Source organism: Schistocerca cancellata, chromosome 7, assembly GCF_023864275.1.
Source record: "Schistocerca cancellata isolate TAMUIC-IGC-003103 chromosome 7, iqSchCanc2.1, whole genome shotgun sequence".
Lineage (NCBI taxonomy): Eukaryota > Metazoa > Arthropoda > Insecta > Orthoptera > Acrididae > Schistocerca > Schistocerca cancellata.
In genome coordinates, this window is record NC_064632.1 from 545,188,524 (window position 1) to 545,214,699 (window position 26,176).

Genomic DNA, 26,176 nt, shown 5'->3' on the forward strand with positions numbered 1-26,176 from the left:
TACTTCTGTTTTACTTGATGACTTTCCGTCTATTACTACGAATTTTCCACTTTCTCTTTTGAATTGCCTTCATATAGATTAATTTTATTCTTGAAATTATTGAATTGGGATATAATACATAATGTTCCTATTGGATCTTTCAATATACATCAGTAATATTTGTAAAATAAGACCAGATGGACATCCCTGGTTAACCTAATCTTCTTGTGTAGTTCATGTTTCTCACAGTCTACATTCCTTTTTTGTCTATAGTTCCCTTAATGTTGAACTGTGGGCTTGACTATCAGTTTTAATTTGAATATATATGTTAAAGGAGGAAAGAAATGCACTATATGCAGAAAAGAAACAAGATGCATTATATACACCACTCGAACTGACATCCTGAAATGTACTCCCAGGATGGTACGTTGTGAATCAAGAGCCAATCTGTGAATTTGAAATTTTGACAGTGAAGTCTGCCTATTTTGATTAACTGTTAAGGACAGCCATACAGCACATTATAAGAGTAAATGTTAATTTGGAAGCAGTTTTTCCAGCACATTCTCTGTTGAAATAATTTTGGTATCCTTGTAACAATAGGTTTAAATAGTATTCATTCATTTGATTATGTCCCACAGATCCATCAAGAATCTTCAGTAGTATGGAATGAGTGAAGATAGACTTAAAAAAGAAGAAGAAGAAGAAGAAGAAAAGGACATCAGGGAAATTAAGTTTGTATACTGCATAAACAATAAAATATCAATATAATGCTTAATGGTTTTTCATGCTTATGTCATGTAAATTTAATAAATTAAATTACAAAGAAGGCAAATTCTGCCTCCTCAATTTTACAAGAGTCATTCAATTAAAAAACTGATTTTTTAAAGAATCTATTATGAGAATGCAAAGCAACACTTATTTATTTTCCAACATAATTCATCTTAGGTTCTGTGCACTTATGCCAGCGAGGGACAAGCTTCTCGATTCCATGTGCAAGGAATTCTTGGGGGTGTGCTTGAGAAACCAGTTATGCACTGCTACCTGGACTTCCCCATCACCAGCAAACCTTGAGCCACTACAAGGTTCTTTCAATGGGTTAAAAATGTGATAATTTGAAGGTGCCAGATCTGAGAAACACAAGAATGTGGGGCACGGGGAGGGGGAGGGGGGGTCAAGCAGATGATTTTCAGTTCTCCCTGAACACATTCATATATCTTTCTTTCATTTCTGATGCCAAATGTTTTGGAACCCACCTTGCACAAACTCCCTTGAACATCAATATGATGGGCTGATCCAACACTAGTGTTCATTGTTGTTGCAATATCTCTCACTGTAATGCACCTGTTTTCCTGTATCAACTTATCAGTCCTCAGAATACTGTTCTCCACAGCTGCATAGACAGTGTGTCCTGGACATGGTGAATCTTCAACACTTTTCACACTCCATTTGAACTTATCTGCCTACTGGTACATTTGTGGTAACTCAAACAACTTTCACCATACCCCACTGCCTTCCAACGGTGAATTCAAATTGGTTTCGGCCATTCAGCTAACAGAAATCTAATGACACTCTTGTGATCCATGTTGATGCAAATCGAAAAGAGTTCCACCACCTTGTTTCACCGATTGTCAGCATCCTGTTAAAAAAGTAGGCATGCTAGCCAAATAGTTTTAAGACAGCACCAAAAAATAACATTTATTTATTGAATAGACCTCGTACAAGAGAGCTGCTATTTGCGTGCTATTAGTAGCATAATTAGCTCACCAGATGAAAAAATTAGTCATGTTACACATCATACTATACTGTGTAATTCTGCTCCTGGACTTGATAAGTATTTCACGTCCGGGTTAAGCCACTTGCTGAGGGTTTGATAGCTTAATTTCATCAAATTGTGAGGAGATGTTGATGATGGCGTTTTACCTGCTGTTCCAACATGCTCCACAGATTTTCTACGGGGTTCAATTCAGGTGACTTTGCAGGCCATTTGATCAGGGGAGATCAGTTTGTGTTCCAGAGAAATGTAGTACTATATGTGGTATTACTGATCCCATGAATTAAATTATAAGCTACGTTAAAGGAAGGAAAACCTATGTTTATGTAATTTGTTGATTTAGAGAACGCTTTTGACAGTGCTGACTGGAACACATTCTTTGAAATTCGGAAGGTAGCACGAGCACAATACTGGAAGTGAAAGGTTATTTACAGTTTGTACAGAAACTAAGTTGCATTTATAAAAGCAGAAGGGCATGAAAGCAAACAGTAGTTGAGAAGGAAGTGAGACAGGTTTGTAGTCTATCCCAAATGTTATTCAATTTGCTCACTGAGCAGGCTGTATTGGAAACCAAGGAGAAATTCGGAAATGGAATTAGAGTTTAGGGAGAAGAAGTAAAAGACTTTTGAGGTTCCCAAATGATACTGTAACTCTACCAGAGACAGTCAAGGACATGGAGGAGCAGTTGAACAGAATGTATAGTGTCTTGAAGAGAAGATATAAGATCAACAAGAACGAAGTAAAACAAGGGTAACAGCATGTAACTGAATTAAATCAGGTGATATTGAGAGAATTAGATTAGAAAATGAGATACTAAAAGCAGACGAGTTTTGCTACTTGGGCAGCAAAACAACTGATGATGCCCAAAGTAGAGAGGATAAAAAAAATGCACACTGAACCCAACAGGAAAAGCATTTCTCAAAAAAAGGAATTTATCAGCATCCAATACAAATTTAAGTGTTAGGAAATCTTTTCTAAAGTATTTATTGAATTGTAGCCTTGTACAGAATAGAAACGTGGACAATAAGAAGTTCAAACAAGAGGAGGATAGAAGCATTTGTAATGTAGTGCTACAGAAAAATGCTGAAGATGTTGACCAAATAACAAATGAGGAAATACAGAATCGACCTGGAGAAAAAGAAATTTATGCCATAACTTGATTAAAAGAATGGAGCAGCTGACAGAGTGCACCCTGAGGCACCAAGGAATTACCTGTTTTGTAATAGAGCGAAGTGGGCGCAGGAGGGGTTAAAAATTGTAGAAGGAGACCAACAGATGAATACAATAAGCACATTCAAATGGATGTAGATTGAATTGTTATTCATAGATGAAAAGTGTGGCACAGGATAGACAAGAGTAGAGAGCGGCATCAAACCAATCTTTGGACTGAAGATGATGACAACAACTGTAGCTTGTAATACCCACGAGGGTGAAATAAGCTAACTGCATAATGATTAAATATAATCTTAATTTCAAAATAAAGAACAGGCTATGCAGAAAAATGACTTCTTTTAAATCGCTTATGACACTGTCCTCTGTTTACATGGAACTGCAAATGTGGCCAAGGCACTGTAGTATAATGCATTTCTTTTCATTAACTTTCTAATCGAGTTTAGAAAGTACTGTCTGCACTTTAGCTCAATTTTTCTGTGTCCAGTTGCCTTTCTCCGGACTACACTTAAGTTGTGGACACTGGTGTATATTTTATCAGATGTTATATCTCACCTTTCTGTTTGATCACAATCTCCACAGACAGCGGGTGTCTCAGAAGAAGCTGTTTCTTTCTCTCTTCCATTCTATCTATTTTGGACAATTTCCTGTGGTGTCTATTCTGAAATTCTGTAGTATCCTGTAGAAATAAAGAACAATGTACAGTTCTTTAATACAAAAATATCAATTTTTAAGTAAATGAAAATGTATAAATATAGAAACACTATCAACAAATAAGTTTACATACCAGAAGCACCTACAAGAATGTGTCCCCTCACCTCTGTGAAAGTCTTGAACTACTTTTCCTCATTTAGGCATACCTGGCAATTTTCCTACACAATGTATGAGTCATATGTTTGTGTTTCTCAAATGTTTTTGACCTATATCCCCCTCTGACTCAACAGAATGTCTCAGCACCCTATTTCTGTTTTTCACAGGCTTTTATGAACTTCACATACTTGAAGGTGCCTTAGTGATCCAAAAATTTTATCAATCATTACTTGAATTCTTGTTATTTGATTAAACTGAAATTTTGTACTCATGCATCAGCCTTCCCTTCTTCTCCAAATCAATTGCTCTTTCCTCCCCGAAGAAGTAACATGCTGCTTCAAGAACTGGAAGTACCACCTCTGAGTGATTTTATCATAAAAACTGGAAGGTGTATACTGTCTCTCTGCGAATTTCACAGCTTTCCACTCATCTCTGCTTCAGAACTTACTTTCAGTGAAAGGTGGATAAGAGCTGTGCATTTGGGGCAATAGAAGCAATCTGTTTTTTGATTTAACTATTAACTACAATAACTAGTGCCATTATGCTTTTTGATGCACTTAATCTGGTTACTTCGGTGTCAAGTGAGGATGAATGACTGTCAGAGCTTGCGTGAAAGGCATCGAAATGGAAGACAAATGTGGGCACTGGCTACTCAACTGTTACCTATGACTTAAAAATAGGTACTAGGTGTTATCCACTGCTGAGGATACATCAGAGACAGATTGAGACACATCATATGCTGGGACTGGTGTCAGCCCTGCTGAAAGGTTTGGACAATCACAGGGGGTGGGTATGCTGGTTGTAGGGATTTAAAATATTGGGCGAGTAACAGATATTAATGGTGAGGTCAAGAGAAAAGTACAGTGTGTATTCAGTAAGACTGCCCAGTAGGTGTGAGTCCATTTGGTGCAGCTCTCCGCAAATTTTGAATTGCGTAGGAACCCATCACAGCTGTGGAACAGGTTCATTGTACATCCCCATTCCTTGTAAGACATATTTGCCTTCTGATTATCTTTGACATGTATTCTTATCTTGTGAAAAATAGCAAATTTCAGTGTAATTAACAGTGTGTTGGAGCATGTGATGAACTATTTACTTCTTTCTCACAATCAGCATGTTGTGTGACTCAGTACATATCTGTCGAGTATTTGTACCTCCTTGCACTGATTCAGCCTTACATCCTTCAGGTGTTTGGCTGACTGAGACAGCTAGCAGTTCTTGAAAAGCTAATTATTTGCAATGGGGTTCCCAGAAAATACACCACAAGAAATACATGTGAAAACCAATGACCTACTTTATAATCCATAATAGCCACATTAATAATCATCAGTTTCATGCTATCCACATTACAAACAAAAGTACAGCAATCAATTTATATTGTCCGCTGAAACAAACCAATAGATTCTGTGGTTTTGACTGACTACTACATACTATCACTTGATTGGCTATGACCGATAGAAATCAATTACCAACAGCAGCACACAGCAAAAGAGCCACTGACACCATAAGCGCACTTTAACCCAAGGAGTGTACTCCAGTTAGCAATCTCAAACACTTTCTCTAAATCTACAAATGCTGTAACAGTAGATTTCTTTTTACTCTCTATTTTACAGCAAATTTACAGCATTTCTCCAGAAGCCAAATTGATCTTCCATGAGATCGACTTCCACCAGTCTTTCCTTTCTTCTGTAATACTTATGGATGTCAGTACCTGCCTCCTTTGGAATCGAAACTATTTCATTTATTTTGAAGCCTTTATGTGTCTCATACACTATGTGATCGAAATATACATTTTTCATATTATATTGTGTTGCCACCTACTGCCAGGTACTCCATATCTGCGACCTCAATAGTCATTAGACATCATGAGAGAGCAGAACAGGGCACTCCGCAGAACTCACGAACTTCGAACGTGGTCAGGTGATTGGATGTCACTTGTCACATATGCCTGTATGTGAGGTTTCCACACTCCTAAACATCCCTAGGACGTACAGCACACAAGCGTGCAGTCCGACCTCGTCTGTTGACTGACAGAGACCACCGACAGTTGAAGAGGGTCGTAATGTGTAATAGGCAGATTTCTATCCAGACCATCACACAGGAATTCCAAACTGCATCAGGATTCACTGAAAATACTATGACAGTTAGGCGTGATGTGAGAAAACTTGGATTTCATGATCGAGTGACTGCTCATAAGCCATACATCACGCCCGTAAATGCCAAATGACGCCTCGCTTGGTATAAGGAGCATAAACATTGGACAACGGAACAGTGGAAAAACATTGTGTGAGGTGACGAATCACAGTACACAATATGGCGATCCGATGGCAGAGTGTGGGTATGGCAAAAGCCTGGTGAACGTCATATGCCAGTGTGTGTAGTGCAAACAGTAAAATTCAGAGGCTATGGTGTTATGGTATGGTCATGTCTTTCATGGAGAGGGCTTGCACTCCTTGTTATTCTACATGGCACTGTCACAGCACAGGCTTTAAGCACCTTCTTGTTTTCCACTGTTGAAGAGCAATTCTGGGATGGCGACTGCATCTTTCAACGCGATCGAGCACCTGTTCATAATGCACGGCCTGTGGCGGAGTGGTTACATGACAATAACATCCCTGTAATGGACTGGCCTGCACAGGGTCCTGACTTGAATCCTATAGAACACCTTTGGGATGTTTTGGAACGCCGACTTCATGCCAGGCTTCACCGACCGACATCAATACCTATCCTCAGTGCAGCACTCCGTGAAGAATGGGCTGCCATTCCCCAAGAAACCTTCCAGCATGTGACTGACTGTATGCCTATGAGTGTGGAAGCTGTCACCAAGGCTAATGGTGGGCCAATACCATATGGAATTCCAGCATTACCATTGGAGGGCACCATGAACTTGTAAGTCATTTTCAGCCAGGTATCCAGGTACTTTTGATCACATAGTGTCTGTATCTCCTTTTGCTTACTTTATTTCCTGCCTTTTTATATTTTCTATTATCATCAATTAAATTAAGTTTCTTATTCAACCTTGTTTTTTCACTTATTTGATCATCTGCTGCCATAGCTTTTTCACCTCTCAAAGCTATACATTCATCTTCTATTGTATTCCTTTCTTAGTTTTAGTCAATTGTTGGCATATAAATCTTTTGACCCTCTCATAAACCTGTGGTTCTATCAATTTATCCAAGTCCAACTCCCTTAATTTCCAGCCCTACTGCAATTTCTTCAGTTTAAACCTGCAGTTCATAACCAATAATTTAAGGTAAGAGTCAACGTCTGCTCCTGGAAACATTTTACCGCTTAAACCTTGCTTTCAAAATTTCTTACCACTATATAACCTGATCTGAACCATTATGGAGTCTCTTGATCTCTTTTGCATGTACATATATATTTCATGATTTTTCAACCAAGTGTCATCATACTCATGTTTTGCATTTAGTTTGCCAAGTGCCTGTACTTATTTGTCACTAGAGGCATTTTGGTACTGAGCACAGATATAGATCAAAATGAGCAGCAGGTACTGCACGGCCAAGTTTTAACTGTTTGCAATCACAATCATTGGGGAGTATCTTGCATGAAATTCTGAGTTATTCTGGTGTTGATATTGTTTGTGTGAAGGATGTGTACAGAAGGGAGTAGAGTAGTTGGCCACTACATTGAATTCATTATGGTTCATGTTACTCAATTGTAATCAAACAATTTCTTTTCTCTTAGAGCAAAAGTTCATATGGCGGTTATTTGTTTGTATTTTCATTTCTTTTCTAAATTTTTTTCACAGTGTATATGCGGCCAAGGAAAAAATCTCCAATTTTCCAGTTACAAATAACTTTTTCCCACATGAAAATATACTATACTCCACGTGTTTAGTGACACTATACTTTCCCTCTGAGCTGTAAAACTTATTAATCATCACTTTAGGAAATGAAACCCTTGCAAAAAGAAATGCGTTTTGGAAGCGTGGCTACATGTACACTGTAACTGAGATTGCATTGCGCAATGCACTTTTGTCAGCCAGTCGTATCTCATGTCATGTGATCTCGCCTGCCATAGGCGGCAGATATTCAAAGTGTAGGACATGTCATGTAGTCATACAACAGCAACATTTCCTTCTCGTCCCGTACATTAAGTTTCCCCTGACCTGAGGTTCTAGGTGACTTTTCTGAACTGTATCCCTTTTACTAAAACTCTCCAGTCCTTTTCCTTCACCCTTCAACTCTTATGCTGGAAGAAGGGGCCACTGGCTCCGAAAGCTTTCATAAGTTAAATCTTTGTGTGTGTGTGTGTGTGTGTGTGTGTGTGTGTGTGTGTGTTCACCTAAAGCCACTTGGTGAATAGATTTTATCTATCCAGTTACATTATAACATCACTGTTAAGTAACATGAACCTATAAATAGGAAAAATTAATGGTTTAAATTAATACAATACTGCATAACTACAAGAAAAACCAAGCTCTCACATATACCATTGGTTGTCAATTCCACCCCCCCCCCCCCCCCCTGAGGATGTGGTGAGGCAGGACCCTAACAGCACTGCTTACATTGCACCAACTGAAAATTTCTGACAAACATGATCATAAATTTCACTGCTGTGCACCAAACATTTCATGGGTTAGCTGGCTGAATACATGTTCCATCAAAAACTTCGATTTTTCCATGGAAAAACCAATTATGTGTGAAACTGCTCATAAATTCACCTCACACTTTTTTTTTAAGGATAATTATACTTTCTGCCATCGTTGTTGGATAATTTGTAATCTATGAAAGAACTAATACAAATATGAAAAATCAGCCTTGAAGCTTGGTCATTTTTGTGTATGTTACTCTGTAAGATTTATCAAACACAAACTGATTGTTCAGAGCAATACTATCGTGACTACACTTTGGCTAAAATGAAGTTACAATGCCACTTCATTGTCCAAGCCAATATTTCGTCTGTGAAATGACACCACCAGTGCTCTGTTCCATTTACTAATCCATCACACAAAGATGATGTCTGAATGTTGTAACTACGGACTCTGTATATTTTCAGTGTAATACCACTGCAACTGCTGTTAAGATCCTTTTGCACTCATACCTTCAGCAGCTTGCATGGCCTTTGATCAAAACTTCTTTTATGATTTAGTTTTGCTGAACAAATGAGAGAAGTGGAAATGGAGGTGAAACATTAAAATTAGCAAAGACGTTTATCAGAAGGAAAAGTATATATTAATTCAAGAGGAAAAGAAGTGTAGGAAAAGCTGATGGGTCCAGGTCTTGGAATAGCTGCAAGGTGCAACTATAAAGGTAAAATATTATTAGATCAAAGACAAAAATTGTTTGACACATTTTTTAAATACAGACGTTCCTGTATGTACTTAGAAAAAACAGCTGAACAACCAGATCATGAAACTTCCAAGAAGAAGAATTTGTACTTGCACATTATAGTATAGATTTTTTCCTTGCAAATCAAGTAGTAAAGGTATGCAAAACTATTTTTTGCATACATTTGGTATTACCTATCAGTGGGTGTAAACGATTTTAGGGAAAACTAGTCCAGAAGGTTTAGTGAGTAAGAGCAAATGTGGTAAGCACACTACTCATCAGCAAACATCACATGACATTATAGAAGGGGTAAGAAATCATGTAGATTCATTTTATAAAGTAGTATCACACTACGTTAGAAAGGATAATTCATGCAATATCTCGATAGCACCCTCAGTGTTCGAAAGGGGTACAGAATGTACATTCGGAAGTGCCAACAGGATGGGAAGGAATATGCATTGGCTTGGATGTATGAAAAAGTTTTCAATACAGAATACATCTTGAGTTTTTCGAATCTAAAAGGAATACATGTGAGGAGCGTGAGGTCTACAAGAACGTTGAACCAGAAAACAAGACTACTTTGGAGGAAAAAACACAAAGACATCTGAAAAACAAAGACATAGCAGAAAAAGGCTGCAGAAAAAGATGCTGACAAGCAGAAGGTGAAAATTGACATTACACTTTTGACTGCTTGTTTTGAGTTACAATAGAATCTCAACACTCCACACTGTGAAGTATCATTGCTCTATTACAAAAGAAAGCTGAGCACATACAATCTTCCTATATACCACACAGGTATACAATGTGCTTCATGTGGAACAAGGGAATCAGACACAGAGGAAGCAGAGACATAGCTAGTTGTATGTACAAATTCCTAAAGCAGCAAAGTGAGAATGGCTACAAAAATCTTTCTTTTATAACAACCAAAGTGGTCAGAACTGAAGCAGATTTACATTTTCCATATATCTGTACAGTGTGAGTACCCTAAAAATTGATGTGATCACCCGAATGTTTCTTGAGAAGGGGCATACCCAGAATGAAGGGGACAGCGAGCGCAGTGTTATTGAGAGAGCAAAAAAAGGGCATGAATATTTGTGTAGCACAGCAGTGATACACTCTAGCAGCCACACCAAAGCAAAATGGAAAAAGGTACGACATACATGAGCTGTCAAAGAAGGATTTCTTTGATTTCAAGGGGCTTCATTGAAGGCCCAATGATGGACTAAAGCTGAAAGTGGGGATAGGGTACGATGGTTTGATATCACAGTAATAATGGTGAGGAAAAGAGAACCATGGATGATGTCATTTTCATATGGAAATGACTTAAGACTGCAATATCACTGGTTTAATGCACAAGTTTCAAGGTCACAGAACAAGTGTAGAACATGTTGTGGAAGACCTGCCATATGCATATCCATCACTACTGCCACTTTCAGAGGAAAAAGTTTCTAATTTGATGCTCCTCTGCCAGAAGAATATCATTCCTACAGGTTACCAAGGATTCTACAAGAATCTGAAGCACGGAGAGCCTCATAATATGGAAGAAAAAGAAGAAGAATGAAGTGTTACAACTATTTTAATTTCAATATTAATTTTAACATACAGTCTTTCCCTTGGAATTATTTTGTTGTTATTATGTTGTGCTGACATATTATCATATTCACGTGCTAGAAAGCTTTGGAAATAAGAAATGTCATACAGGCATCATTACTGTCAACAGAATTTATGAAATAAAGATATTCACATTTGTAGCTACATGCTGATGTAGTACAATTTCAGTGAAGTATGATAGTAAGTTAGTCAGACATCAATAACTTTATGATAATTACATTTCCAAAATAACTTCTGGAACATTTTTTGCTATAAAGTACTTAATAACAATGGAACAACAGGGCATCCTAAGCAGCATTCACAAGTGTACGTTTCCAGAATCATTTCTGGGAAATACTGGAACTTTTACAGTCATATTACAAAGAATAGGAAATGCTAGTTACAACAGTATTGCTCTGAACTGTCAAAATGTGCTGGTAAAATTTTAAATAATGGTATAAATGGCTTGTCTTCTGGATCCAAAAATCTTTCTACACTGTTTGTCCTCAAAGTGTTAAGTTTTGAATGAGAGTCAAATCAGGGTGTGTACGTGGACATGGAAAAAAAAAAAAAAAAAAAAAAATCCCAGATTTCCCGGTTAAAAATACACTTTCTCCTGGGTGAAAATACACTTTTTCCTTTCTAATTGAAAGTGTACTCTTCCTCGGCACAGTAAAACTCATCAATCCTTTGAATGTTTATGGTTTTATATACCGGAGTGGAAATTCCCGGCACTTTAGAAAACGATACTCGGGGGAGGGGGGAGGGGGGGGGGGGTTACACGTTTTGAAAGACCTTTGATGTGCAGCAACATGTACACTGCATATTTTCGTATTACAAAGGTACAAAATTTGAATTCCACCAAACACCGCATGTTACTTTCCAAAACTTTGAAATCAAGGTTGCGATGCGCTTTTGTAAGACAGTCATAGCTCATGTCACGTGATCTCGCCAGCTGATGACAGCATAGGACACGTGACGTAGTAAGCCAATGGCAAGATCATTCTTCAGTAGCGCGAACACACAAATAAGAAAAATTAATGGTTTAAATTAATATACATAGCATCCACATATAATATTGGTCTCGAAGATTAATAAGATGGAAGAGAAGCTAAGCTTCCACGTATAATGTTGATTTTTTTTTGCGCGTGTTACACTTCAAGTACATCACACAAATGTGCGAGTAAAATTTTTAATAACGACGTAAATGTCTGATCTTCTGGGCTCGAAATTCTTCTAAATGGTCATCCTCAAAGAGTTGATTTTTAAATGAGAGTCAAACGGTTTGTGATTTAAGAAATTCGTCGTAATTCTCGCACATAGTTCATCTTGCGTAAAAGGAAATCTGCTTTGAATGTAACGCTTTTTATACCACCATTCGCAATATTTTCCCGCGACCTGTCAGAAATAGGTTCGTTTCAGCAGTTGCAAGAGAGCGCCAGATAACATGCGTCACCGCGCTTGCGCAGCTACGATGACGCAGGAAGCCCATATGCTCGTATGTGTAAAACATTAAAAGATCTTACATATGTCATAAAAGAAACAAGACATCAGACGATACTTCAAGAGCATCGGAATTTCGTGAACCATACTAAAATGCAGAATTTGGCTTAAAATGCACATTCATATGTAAATTTTCTTGGAGTACCAGTACTGTATTATCTCATGTTTGGTTCTTTATTATGGCATAAAGCCATACGTGCATTTGAAATGCAGCGAACAGTTGAAACTAGGCAATAGTGTGAAATTAAACGCTTCGTTTCAAATAAATTGACTGCCTCAGCAGAAATGATTAATTTTAAGCAAAAATAACTTCATTGTTCTGTAAGGAGATTAATTCTTGACTGTCAGAAAGGTGAAAATAAAATCTGGAACTAATAACATACTTTAAGCCTTCCGTAATTATACGAACGTATTTTAATTCAATTAATAGCTCCCGGCCACAAAAATCCGTTTGTTTATCATTTAACGTGAGACCAATAAACTAAGTGGAAACAACAAAATCACAGGTCATGTGGAGACTCCCCACCTCAACTCAGACTGCTCTGGGCATCAGCCCCAATTTACTATATTTCCGAACCGGGGCAATATTAAGTAGTGGCGCCCAGCCACACCTATGTAACCAGAAGCGGGAGAAGGTATTACTCATACGCGACTCAACTGCGCATGCTCAAGAGCCCGCCCGCAACAGCTCAAACTAATCTAATTTAAACAGTTGTCTCGTCACGCTCATCGGAGGCAATTTGTTGTTATAAAGCATTGCATGGTCTTCCTAAAGCCTTTGTCACACTTTGCTGTTGGCAGGCGCTTGTATGAGCACTGTTTTGTTGTTGTATACGGCGCATTTCCTTTGCAACTTAAGTTTTATTTTCGTTTTTTTTTCTTCCTGCCCCCCCCCCCCCCCCCCCCCTCTCTCGTTCATGTTTTGCTGCTGCAGTATCATTCTGCAGTGGCGGGATACAGTAATGTCCTTTGTTAGAGTATTGGTTCTTACCAGTCAAAATCACAAAAAATTTAACTGAAAACTAAAACAATGAAAAATTCCCGGAATTCTAGACAATTCCCAGGTTTTTCCCGGTTTTCTCCCGGATGAAAAAATTCCCGGGTTTTTCCCGGATCTCCTGGGTCGTATACACCCTGCAAATGCTCTGTGAATTAAGGAATTCATTGCACATTCTCACACGTAGCACAATCCATCTTTTGTAAAAGGAAATTTATGTTGAAAGTAACACTTCTCAAATCAACCTGTTATAAATGTAAACAGTTGCTAGGAAATGTTCATCGAAGGCAGTCTGTTGTTACAAACTATTATATAGTCTTTGTTCTAAAGGGTTTCAGACATTTTGCTGTTGGTAGATGGTTCTGTGTCGCTGTGTTTTGTTGTTGTAAATGGCTCATTCTTTCCAACTACAGTTTTATTTTGGCGTTATTCCTGGGCTTTTCCCATATGAAAAAATTCCATGTTTTTCCTGGATTTTCCGATGTACCAGGGCATATACACCCTGTTTTTTATATTTTTTTACTTCTTCGAACATATTTTTGGAGATTTTTGTATATTTTGTTGAGTATTAAAGCATGACTAATTTTAATATATGTTCAGAATTATCTCTGGTTCACTGACATAAGAAAAATTAAGTGATAGTTGTGAATCTTCCACTGTTATATGGTGATTCCACCTTTTACTGAACTGATCCACCACAACCAAAGTTAGGGTCACACTGCTGACACTTTATACCAACCTCCCATTCTACTAGACGACTTGATGGCAATGCTCATTCTTTGATAACTGGCAGTGTATAGGTTACTTAAATAAGAGCAAAGAAAATTATAACATGTGACACTATCAACTGGGGTGTTTTTGGTTTTTAAAGCAGTTAGGTACTCCCTGACATTATCAATTCAAACAAATCAGTCATTGAATCTTAGCTACAACTGGCCAGTCTATACGATGCAGCATGATAACGCGCAATACCAAGGAGGGGGGGGGAGGGATGCATTATTGGGGGGGAGGGGAAGGGGGGGTAAGAAGAAGAAGAAGAAGAAGAAGAAGAAGAAGAAGAAGAAGAAGAAATTGACAGAGGGGAAGGGGGGGGAAGAAGAAGAAGAAGAAGAAGAAGAAGAAGAAATTGACAGTCACTGAATTATATTAACAACATACTTTTTAAAGAGGTACTGATGCGTAAGTACGGCACAGAGCCTAAAAGTACCTTTTTGCATACTCTCAGCAATATCAACACACTTTCAACTAGCCTATGTGTACTACTGACTTTATGACTACCACACAAAGCGAGTTCCTGTACAAATACTGAATACGACACTCGTGGGGGAAAAGTGACACCTACTACTGAAACTTACATTTTTCAGTTAAGTTTAACTGAAAAATTTAAAACCTATAATGAATCTGGTAGAATAATTCATTAAAAGCAATAATTTTTTTCAAAATTTTAAAATAAAACGTAACTGACAAGATTACAATTTTTTTCAAAAGATGGGCATAAAGTACCCCGCCCCCCTTCCCCCCATGGTATTGTGAGGGTTAATACAGGAAATTCATTTCCTGAATGAGTCTGTGTACCTACTGAATATTTTGTGAGTAAAATTGTCTTGATTGCTTATTAAATTTTCTTTATTTATAATGGATTTTTGGCTGTAGGCATAGTTTTAATACTGACCACTGGGATATAACCTAGACGTTGAGCACAAGCTGATGTCTCTCATGTTGTCGCTGTTGCATGTCTGGCCCATATGACGTGACGGTCCCTCTGATTCCACTATTGCAGAGTGTGACCAAAAAGGGCAGGTACTGCAGCTGAGCAACTATGCACAATGTCTCCACAGGTACCTATCAGTACCACCTGCCACATGTCTTCTATGTATGTGATAGCTGCCTAATGATCGCTCTCAGTCTGCTCTCACTCATTGCGCTTTTCACTACACAAGCTGGAACGGTACTGTACCTGCTTGCCATGTGGCTTTGCCATACACTGTGTCCACTGTAACTGCCCTGTGAGATACTTAAGTATACTTGTTCTGGGGGTATTGTCTCATGATTTTTATGTTGTAACAATGTAATGAAAAGGAGAGTTGCTACTCACCATATAGAGGAGATGCTTAGTTACAGAAAGCCACAACAAAAAGATTATCAGAAAGTTACCTTATGGCCAACAAGGCCTTTGTCACATTAGGCAGCGCGCACGCGCACACACACACGCGCATGCAGCTCACACACATATGACCACTGTCTCTAGCAGCTGGAGCAAGACTGTCAGAGACTATTGTGTGTGTGTGTGTGTGTGTGTGTGTGTGTGTGTGTGTGTGTGTGTGCGCGCGCGCTATCTATTTTCACAAAGGCCTTGTTGGCCGAAAGCTAACTTCCCAACAGTCTTTTTGTTGTACCTTTCTGCAACTCAGGATCTCTGTATATGGTGAATACCAGCTATCCTTTTCATCATACTGTTTCATTCCATCCTGAATTTTCCATTGTTCGATTTTTATGTTGTGAGTCACAATATAATTGGTGATGATTGTGGGCATTTTTTATTACGTAACCAAGGACCCTGTGCAACAGGCTCCCTTACCAAGCGCGTTGATGGAATTTGTGCTACAGCAATTTCTGCAAGAGGAGTTAAGAGGGACAGAAACATCTGGAAGCCTTGCTGTCCACATTGGTCTCCTGGCAGTCGGCAACAAACGCACCATCGTTGCCACCTTATGATGAGACAACGGAAGAATGGGAAGCACACAAGAAGCACCTCCAGCAGCACCTGGCCACATTTCAGGTAACAGATCCAGCCATAGGAAAAAAACTTTTCCTATATATGACAGATTTTGTGCAAACTGGTCACTCTCACAGAACCGGCACACCTGACCTTTGATGAGATGTGCACTCTGTAAATCACCTATTTTCACTGCCATGGCCATGTCAGTGTCCTAAACAGCCTAATCAGTTACACAGGGCATGGATGGCTGAACTGCAGGGCCTCGGCAGGAAACTATTAGACTTCTGGGGCCAGGTGGTGACTGTTGTGTAAGTCCCAGGAGAACAATCCATCTTTGCTGACACAGCAAATGCACCAACAGTGGAGGACAAATACCTCACTCTGGCTCCATTTTGTACAGAAGGAATCAAGTATTGTGCCTCCCCCCTCCCCAATCCTTGCCTGGACAGGCACGTATTTCAGTCACCCCTGGATGTTCTTGAAAACCTGTCATTGAAGACTGCTATGACAGGTGAGCACAGTGTGAGGCATGGCAGAAGGAAGGACAATTCATGTCTGTCTGCTGTGCTTCACACAAAAAATTCTCACCCAGACAGGAACTAATACACATTAATGTGATTTTGTTGGAGTCTCACACCACAGTGATGCCACTTAAGAAACTGTTCCTCAAGCTCAATTTGCGCAATACACAAATTCAGTTACAGGTTGACATCGGTGTCTCTGTGTCCCAGTTACACTCTAGAATCTTTCTGCAGCAGAGAGCACTGCCCCTTCAATACACTGCTTGCTGCTTGGTGGCATATAACACATTCCACTCACAGGAGAACTCACAAATGCGATGCTATACAAAAATTTCATACGACACCTTACCTCTCCTGTGGTTCACAGCAAGGATACAGACAATTTATATGGCTACATGCTTCTTCAGCTTTCGGATTTGTCATCAAGGACTTGACTTGGTCCACGCGATCTCGGAACATGTCCTGTTTCGGGAATTGGAAACCCCAGTAAGGAGTACTCTGACATTTTCTCTGGGAGTATAGGAAAAGTGAAGAACTTCACACAGCACATTACATTACAGAAATCGGCACATCATCACTTCTTGCGCGCATTACCCCTGACCCTCGCACTGCAGGAAGCTGTCAATAATAAGATAGATGGCCTGGATGTCAATGAACCTGTGCCTACAAGTGGGTGGTTACTGTGAAAAAACCATCAGAGAAAATGTGCCTGCTTGGAAACTTTAAGCTTATGGTCAATTCCCAGTCAGATATTGCTAATGTATTCTATTCTGGAACTAGACAAACTTTTCTCTCACTTGTGGGAGATATGTATTTTTTGAAGCTTGATCTCTCCAAAGCTTGCTTGTAACTATCCCTGGATAAGGAATCACAGAAAGTTCCTGTACTCAACACGCCAAACGGATTATATAATTTGAAATATTTAGTTTTTGGGGTAGCCAGTGCCCCGGAAATATTTCAAACGTTCCTCACGCAACTGCTGCAGTTCGTTCTGGGCACCACAAATTATCTTGACAACATTGCGGTAATGAGGCCCGCTCACAACAGAAGAACACTTAGGAAAATTGCAGCAGCTGTTCCACAGCCTCCAGTCTGCAGCCCTCAAATGCAATCTTGAAAAATCTAGCTTTTTCAACTGTTGGTGGAACACCTGGAGCACATCACCTCTCATTAAAGTTTTAAGGCAACACAGAACTGTTGAAGCTGTCATCGCACTTCCTCGGCCCAAAAATTTAATGGTAAAAATACAATATAAGGGAAAATTTATCCCTGGCTTGTCATTGATTGCACATTTGCTCAACAACCTGTGGAAGAAGGGCATGCCTTTCATATTGTTGGAGTCATGTGAACAGGTGTTCAAGACCTTCAGGCAGGCTCTGCTATTGGTACATTGTTTCACATATTTCAACTGAGCAACCAGCTAGTGGTGGCGGCATACGCCTCTGAATGGGGGCATGGAGACCGTCCTAGCACATACAGATGTGGATGGCTATGAACATCTATTGCATTTGCACCGATGGCACTCAATGCCACGCATAAGAAGTATTTACAATTGCCTCTTCACTGAAGGAATTCCATGTTTTCCCATACAGGACACACTTTTGCCTCATTACGGATCATATGCTGTTGATCTCTCTCTTTGGTCCTGCTGCAAAGCTACATGAGAGGATGGTCCACCTTTCTAAGCATGTACAATCACAAATTTCACTTCTGCAATACCACTCAACATGCCAACGTGGATACCCTGTCCTGTCTCAAAATGGGCCCTGACCTGGAATTTGACCAAGACATGATCTTGTGCTTCCAGTTACACAAAGAGGCTTAACAGCGAGCATACGCTTTTCGCATCACAGGGGCCCATAGGGCAATGACCATGGCGAAAGACACCACCTTGCAACAGGTATGGTGGTATGTGCAACAGTACCAGCCAGACTGATTTCCTAGTCGGGAATCCAAACCATTGGGGTATTATTTCCACCTCCACCACCAGCTACTCCTGGTGGATGGAGTTATCCTGCAAATCATGGATCAGCTGCCTCACCATGTAGTCATGCCACAAGCTCTGTGCCCATTAATCTTATGGCTCTTGGACCAAGGCCACAGTTGTGTCACATGAACTAAACTACTCACCCAGCACCATATGTACTGGTCACGCATAGACCAGCAGGCTGAACATCTTGCTGTCAATTGTCATCAGCATTGGAGTAGATTCATGTCGACTTCACGAGTCTCTTCCTGGATACTACCTGGCTCTGCCTAACTGCCCTCGATGCGTACTCCAAATTTCTGTATGTGGTCAACAGTTGATCTATGAGTACAGAGGCTATGATTGCAGTGCTCAGCTAAATTTTCACTACTGAAGCACTTCTGCTCGCGCTGGTGTCAGACACTGGATAACAATTTCACTTCTAGGTTTTCAGTGAGATCTGCTGCAGAATTAGCATTCAACACCTCCTGTTTCCACCTTTCCACTCCCAATCAAATGTTGAAGCCAAAAGACTCCTGCAAACTTTTAAAACATAGATGAAGAAAGATTTGGTGACGTTCCTATGGATGAGGTGCTAACACTTTTTTTTAGTTCCTACAGGTCGCCACAGCAAGAGAGTCCAATGGAGCAGCTCCATGTTTGTCAGCCCTGCAAACTGCTCTACCTCACACCACCAATGCCCTTGGACGCCATCCACAGCACTGTCTCCACACTTGTGGCAGGGTACCCACGTATAAGCACAGGGCTCTGGACGCCAGAAAAAATGGAATCCAGAGGTCATCCGGCAGCAGCAGGGATGCTACGAGTGACTGGATGGCGACGTGATCAAAACCAACTCTGCCTATGGTGGGAAACCTGGCTACTTCTGCTTCCAGCCCCTCTGGCAAACACACACTGTGGCAACGCCACCTATAGTTTCTCTTGCGCCAGACCCTCAGCTATATCCTTTCCTGTTCCTGAGCTGTTAGTGCCCTGTGGTTCTCAGCCCCATTCACCAATACTGGACATACCCTTATCCCTCTCAGTCAGTTTATAGGCCGTCCAAGAAGGACCGCATGCTGGAAGAAGATCAGGCTGCGGTACCAGCCCCAACCGCACTACTGCAGCCACCTTCTGTGCCAGGACCTGACATAGACAAGTTGTGGCCTCCGCTACGAGCATTGAAGCCATCGAATAGGGACCTTCTGGGCATATGCTTCTGTCAACACCAAATGGGAGCTGGTAAAATCGGAGGGGCTGTCCATTGTTCCTGAAGACATTGGCCTGGTTCGGAGCACAGCCTGGGCGCCTGGCTGGGCAAGGGTAACCTCGCGAAGTTGCTGCACGCTGCATCCCCATGGAAGAAGGGATGTGGTAACTCACAGGACTACCACCTAGATGTCGGGCACCTGTCTCCTAAATTGTGCATCATCGCAGATTGGCACATATGATACCACAGTCGTGACAGCTGCACAGGTGCCTGCCAGTGACACACCATCTGCATATGCGATCACTGCATGGCAATTGCTCTCAATCTGCTCTTGTTCCTCGTGCTATTCACTACACTAGCTAGAACTGTACTGTACGTGTGTTGCCACATGGCTACACTGTAACCATTGTGAACTATTGTCCTTTGAGAATGTTAAATGTACCTGTTCCGTATGTGTCGTCTCGTGGTTTTTTTTTATGTTACGAGTTACAACAAGAATCTTCTTTAATACATTCTATGCTCTTCGATATCTGATGATAGCAGTAGTTGAAACATCATAATAAATAAAGATTTTTAGCAGAGGTTGATAGCAACGTATTTTTCTGTGAGAATATGAATATTAGGATCCTTGATAAATTGTTTTGTGTGTCAAAATGTTTCCATTATTGTTTACAATGCACTTGCGCCTGGTTGTGTAGGGAGAAATACAAGTTATTGTTCCACTGCAATTATTAGTAGAGTTATTACATTTTACAGTATATGATAATGGTGCTGCTGAGAAACTGTGTATTACCTCCTTCAATGAAGTGCTTTTTTAAATTACACATTCATATATGACAACATGGTTATCTACTTAAAATTTTAAATGATAAATTCATACTGTAAAAGTGTTTTTGTTTTGTTCAAAATAACAGTTCATTCTTAATTTAAATTGAGGTTTGATTCTCTCTATATTTTTCACCACAACTTTGCATATTTCTGATATTCTTTTTTCATTGGCTGTTTTTGTTTGTTCAGAATTATGTTTCAGCTTGCCTTTATTATATTGATCCTGGTAGTATACCTGAGTCTATTTTACTGCTCGAGTATTTGGATCCCCGCCAGGATGGATTAAAAGAAGACACCAAAGCCCTTCAGATGTGTGCTGCTACATTTGTTACTGGTAGGCTAAATCAACATGTAAGTACTGCAGGCATGCCAGATGAACTCAAATGGGGATCTGTGGCGGGCAGATGATGTTATTTTTGTGAAAAACTACAGAGAAAATATGGAAGCAGCTTTTGAAGCTGGCTGCAGAACGATTCTCCTGTAACTAAAGTACACTTCGTGTAAGGACCAAGAAGATAAGACAGGAGAAATTAGGACTCTAAGGAAGGCATATAGACAGTCATTTTTTCCTCACTCCATTTGCTAATGGCACAGGAAAAGAAATGACTAGTGGTGGTACAAGGTACCCTCCAGCATGCACTATATGGTGGCTTGCGTAGTACGTAGGTAGGTGTAGATGCTTAGGAAGGATTGACATGTTATTTCTTAGATCATTGTATTCATGTTTGAATACTTTCCCTGTTTAAAATTTGAAGTTTAAAAAATAGCTGGGTGCATGCTTGCTACCCCCTTCATTCCCCCACACAAATGCATTTTTTAAAATAAAACGGGTGTGGCTATCTAATAAATTAATTTGTCTTCGATTAAATAGTGTTTTCAACAAAAGTCACAGTGAATTTCTCAGTAACAATTTTTTTTTCCAGTATTTTCCAGATATAAACGGATTGAGTGCCAAATAGGAGGAACAATGTTAGAACAGGTGGATGGTTTCAAGTACTTAGGATGCATATTCTCACAGGATGGCAACATAGTGAAAAAAATGGAAGCAAGGTGTAGCAAAGCTAATGCAGTGAGCGCTCAGCTACGATTTACTCTCTTCTGCAAGAAGGATGTCAGTACCAAGACTAAGTTATCTGTGCACCATTCAATCTTTCGGCCAACTTTGTTGTATGGGAGCAAAAGCTGGGTGGATTCAGATTACCTTATCAATAAGGTTGAGGATGATTGCAGGTACTAGTATATGGGAACAATGGCAGGAGGGTGTCCACAATGAGGAAATCAAAGAAAAACTGGGAATGAACTCTATAGATGTAGCAGTCAGGGCAAACAGGCTTACATGGTGGGGTCATGTTACACGCATGGGAGACGCAAGGTTACCCAAGAGACTCATGGGTTCAGCAGTAGAGGGTAGGAGGAGTCGGGTTAGACCAAGGAGAAGGTACCTGGATTCGGTTAAGAATGATTTTGAAGTAATAGGCTTAACATCAGAAGAGGCACCAATGTTAGCACTGGATAGGGGATCACGGAGGAATTTTATAAGGGCGACTATGCTCCAGACTGAACACTGAAAGGCATAATCAGTCTTAAATGATGATGATTTCCTTCCCACAGGTTTAGGGCTAGCCTAACATCAAAATACAGTTATTCCACTATACATCACTAGTTTTAAAATCATGACTTTAGTACAATCTACTATATAGCACATATGGTGCCAACAAAGTATCACAGAAATAAAGACAGTTAGATGAACAGCCATTGTCATAGCAGAATCATGGTTCAATAATAATTATTACTATTATTATAATTTCATCTGGCTCAACACTCTGTTGAAAGTCTCTCAAATGGATGCCACTTTGGTGATTTCATGTCCATAACCTACTCCAGTGATCTACTGGGAAAAGGGAACCTACTGCTTAATGTGGAATCTGAACCAGGTGATGTTCCTGGTGAATCTACATTATAGTAAAGGCTTCCTGAATGCAGTGCATGATTCTTTTTTCTATGCTGATTTTGGAGGGAGTGATGCAGGGAACTGGTGAAGCAACACCATGCTATGCAGGGAGCTGGTGAAGCAACACCATGCTATGCATGGACTGTCAAAGAGGACCGGATTCGAAAGAGAATGAGCCTGCATCCCTCACTCAATAAAAGCTCCGCATTCTGTCCCAGATGGACCAATAAGCACTGACCAACCGCTATGTCATCTGTCACTGGTGTCATTTAGATGTGGTATGGAGGGGCTTGGGGTTGGCACCACTCTCTCAGTTGTTGTTGGCTTTCTTGACCCTGAAGCCATCATTTCTCAATCACATAGTTCCTCAATTGTCATGTGAGGCTGACTGCACCCTATTCCAGTCCTCCTACAGGGGAAAAATTCCTGTTAATACTGGAAATCGAAACCAGATCCTCCACATTGCAGCCAGACATGCTGACCACTGATCTATGGAGGCAGACTCAATCAATGAAGTGACTGTAATTATCCTCTCTGCTTCACACACCTCTAGATGTGGATGTGACACACAGAAATAGCACTCGTTTGACAGACCTGGAAACAAGTACTAACCAGTGGCTTCTGGAACACTACTGAATAAAATATTACTGAAGTGTTAAGATTGGCAGAGAACAAATACTAAACACAAGTGCTATTATATGGTACAATTTCAACTGACTGAAATGAATCAGTGTGAACTGTAGAAAGTGATTGAATTTAATTGCCTGTGTCTCAAGTTCTCTCTTTTACACAAAAACTTCTACAAATCCAACACATATGCCTTTAAACACACACACACACACACACACACACACACACACACACACACACGCAAAAGGGTCAATCATTTAAAGAAAACAAACATGCTGAGTATGTACTACTGTTAAGTAACAGTAACAATTATTAGCCAGAAAGAAAGTGAAGACTATGAACATTTCTAGTTTATGTAGCAATAAATTACGGTTTACTTTGTGTTCCATTGTTTCATGCTTCACAATAGCAGTGATAAATTGGACAGCAGCCAGTGCTCTGCATGGAATGGTCTACTCACTTTTAACATCTTACTTTGGGTGTACCTGACAAAATGGCCCCCTGCAAGATGGATCAGTAATGTACTTCTACAACCTACCTCCTGATCTGAGTCTGACTCTTCCAGTGTTTCAGATTCTGCCAACGACTGCTTCAGTGATCTCGCCTCTTCCTCATCTCCATTGACTGCTACTGTCATTAATGGATCTGGAAATAAAAATTGATATACTACATAAATTCAACTGTTTGCCATGATAAGCTCAGTATCTGGTATCTATTGTAAAAAGAGCTGACTTTTGGTCAAGTATACTAATGAGAATACCCTATACAGGGAACAGAAAATAAAAAAGATAACTCCACGCATAAGATGTGAAAAAAACAGTAATCCCAAGAAGCATTAGTTAAAAGAGATCTACCGTATTTACTCGAATCCAAGCCGCACTCGAATCTAAGCCGCACCTGAAAAATGAGACTCGAAGTCAAGGAAAAAAAATTTCCCGAATCTAAACCGCACCTGAAATTTGAGACTCGAAATTCAAGGGGAGAGAAAAGTTTTAGGCCGCATCTCCAAATCGAAACAAAGTTGGTCCATTGTAATATGAGAGACAATTTAGGTCGAATGAATGACGATACAGCTACAGTAGTTTGGTTCGAGTTGTAAGCTTAGCAGTTAAGCTTTACCAGGTAGCGATTGCTATGCATCAGGTGCTCCGTCCGTATTTATACGGGTACCCTTCCTTTTTCACGTGCTTCATCTCGTTTGAATTGATTGCTTATTTTTCTTTGATCTGATAAGTGCCGTTTTCTTTGTTATAGATGTTTACATCACTCTAAGCTGAAAATGCATTACTGTACTGTGTCACGCATTGTTTGTCGCATTGCGATGTGCGTGTTTATGGCCTGACGCCGCTCGCGGCATGGGCTTGCTTTTGTGTGTGCTACCGCCGCTTACAATTAAAAAAAGAGAGAGAGAGAGAGAGAGGAAACGTCTCATTAGCGATACAATAGCAAGAGACTGCTATTTGTTGTTACTTACACTGCTGCTTTCTTTGATAATAATCAACAAGAACCAAATAATAGACTGTGTATGATTGAAGATGTTCTGAATGAGAGTTTAGCGAAAATTTTTCTCCATTTGAAAATCTTTGCAGGCGCCTCTTTAGTACATTACATTCTGCACAGAAATTAGAGTCATCTTAGATTTAAAAATCTAGTCAATTGCTGTGCTTCATTTCTGACTGTATCACTAATAGGCATAAGAATAATACGAATATAAACATGACATGATATGTATATTCTTCTGCGTTTGCTATTGTCTCACTCTAGTTGTAGTTTATTAGGCAGACAGGATTTAAATGAGATAGCAGCAAACACGAAACAATACATGGCAAAATGTTTATATTCGTGTTATTCTTATGGTGAAGAGAATACTGCAAGTGATTCACTATTCATAAAAGTTCCTATTAGCAACAATCTCTTCTCACAGGTAGGAAAAAATTCATAACGTAGAGTTGGCCATATTGACAAATAGAGTTGGCCATATTGACAAACATCCCAAACAGTCTTGCCAGTTGGATTTTCGTAGCACATTGAAATGCTGCTACATTTGAAGATGAACAATACGGAATTTGTATTTACTTCGTTGGATAATGTATGAAAATGCAGAGATCGAAACTCGGGGCAGAGAAAAAAAGCTCGTCTTCCACCTTTTTTTTAAATTTATTTACTGGCGCAGAGGATTTGGTGCCAGTATTTATCTTTGTGCCTACAAAGCATGCCTGTGTAGCGCTACATATATTCGACGGCAGAAGTTAGTTGTGGCGGCGCCCACCAACATTTTTCAGAACTTCCGCTTGCTTTGCACTCGATTCTAAGCCGCAGGATTACAAAAACCAGAAAAAAAGTGCGGCTTAGATTCGAGTAAATACGGTACTTCACAACTTATATAAGGGAGCATGAACAATGGGCAACACAACATTTGAAACTTTAAACTCACAAATTCTTTAGAAATTAGCACTTCTACATGTTAATATGGGACTAATGGAAAAGTCTGCGAAAGAAACAACCAAATACAGAGAAGTACATCTGAAAGAAGATGTTAGTTGGATCTGACATTCAAAAAATTGTGTTCTAATCCAGCTTTGAACAAAAAATGATGGTAATGAGTGACAGGCTTAGGTATCGTTCAAGGAGGTGGTTGTTACATTCTCAAACAGGAGAAAGAACCCACTTTATATTTCTGTTGTAGCCAATATGCCAGAAATTGTTCAAGAAACTAACCTGTTTAATGAACCTTAAGAGTTGCTTTTCTTAACATTCATCTTGATTAATTTCCATGAAAATTTGGAAGACGTTGGTGAGGTACTGTTTGCTACTTCACCAAGATGTACAATGCACATCAGAAAAAGCTACATTTGATGCTTTCAGGAAAAGAGAGAAAAGAAATATAAACTAATGGATACATAATTCCCATGCAATAAAAAGGTGTTTTCATATTCCTACTTCAATAACATCTTTGCTTACCCCAAAAATTCTTCTTTTGATTCCAATTATGTGCGTTCTGATAATGTTTTAGTTTATGATGAAGTCACTTTATGACACAACTCTACACTTTAAAATGAAAAATCAACAAAAATTAATCAATTTTTTCCTTTGAACTAGGTAATGAAGTGCAATATCTCTACTATTTCTAAAGAATCCATCTCCTGCAGTTCTTTTATAGACATGTCTGGTAAGAAAATTTTGATTCAGCTTACCCACAGTTAATAAGAAATTATTATTACTGAGTTTTCACTTTTCTGT

The 26,176-nt window shown here is 39.6% G+C and overlaps 1 protein-coding gene across 1 annotated transcript in view; it reads right to left on the bottom strand.

Moving 5' to 3' along the window:
* Positions 1-26,176, bottom strand: part of LOC126092299 (THO complex subunit 5 homolog) — a 170,567-nt gene that overhangs the window by 113,595 nt on the left and 30,796 nt on the right. The window contains exons 6-7 of the mRNA XM_049907819.1: positions 23,475-23,581; positions 3,476-3,599 (exon numbers count right to left, since the gene is read on the bottom strand). Coding sequence (XP_049763776.1) covers positions 3,476-3,599; positions 23,475-23,581 — 231 coding nt within the window. The remainder of the gene's footprint in view (positions 1-3,475; positions 3,600-23,474; positions 23,582-26,176) is intronic.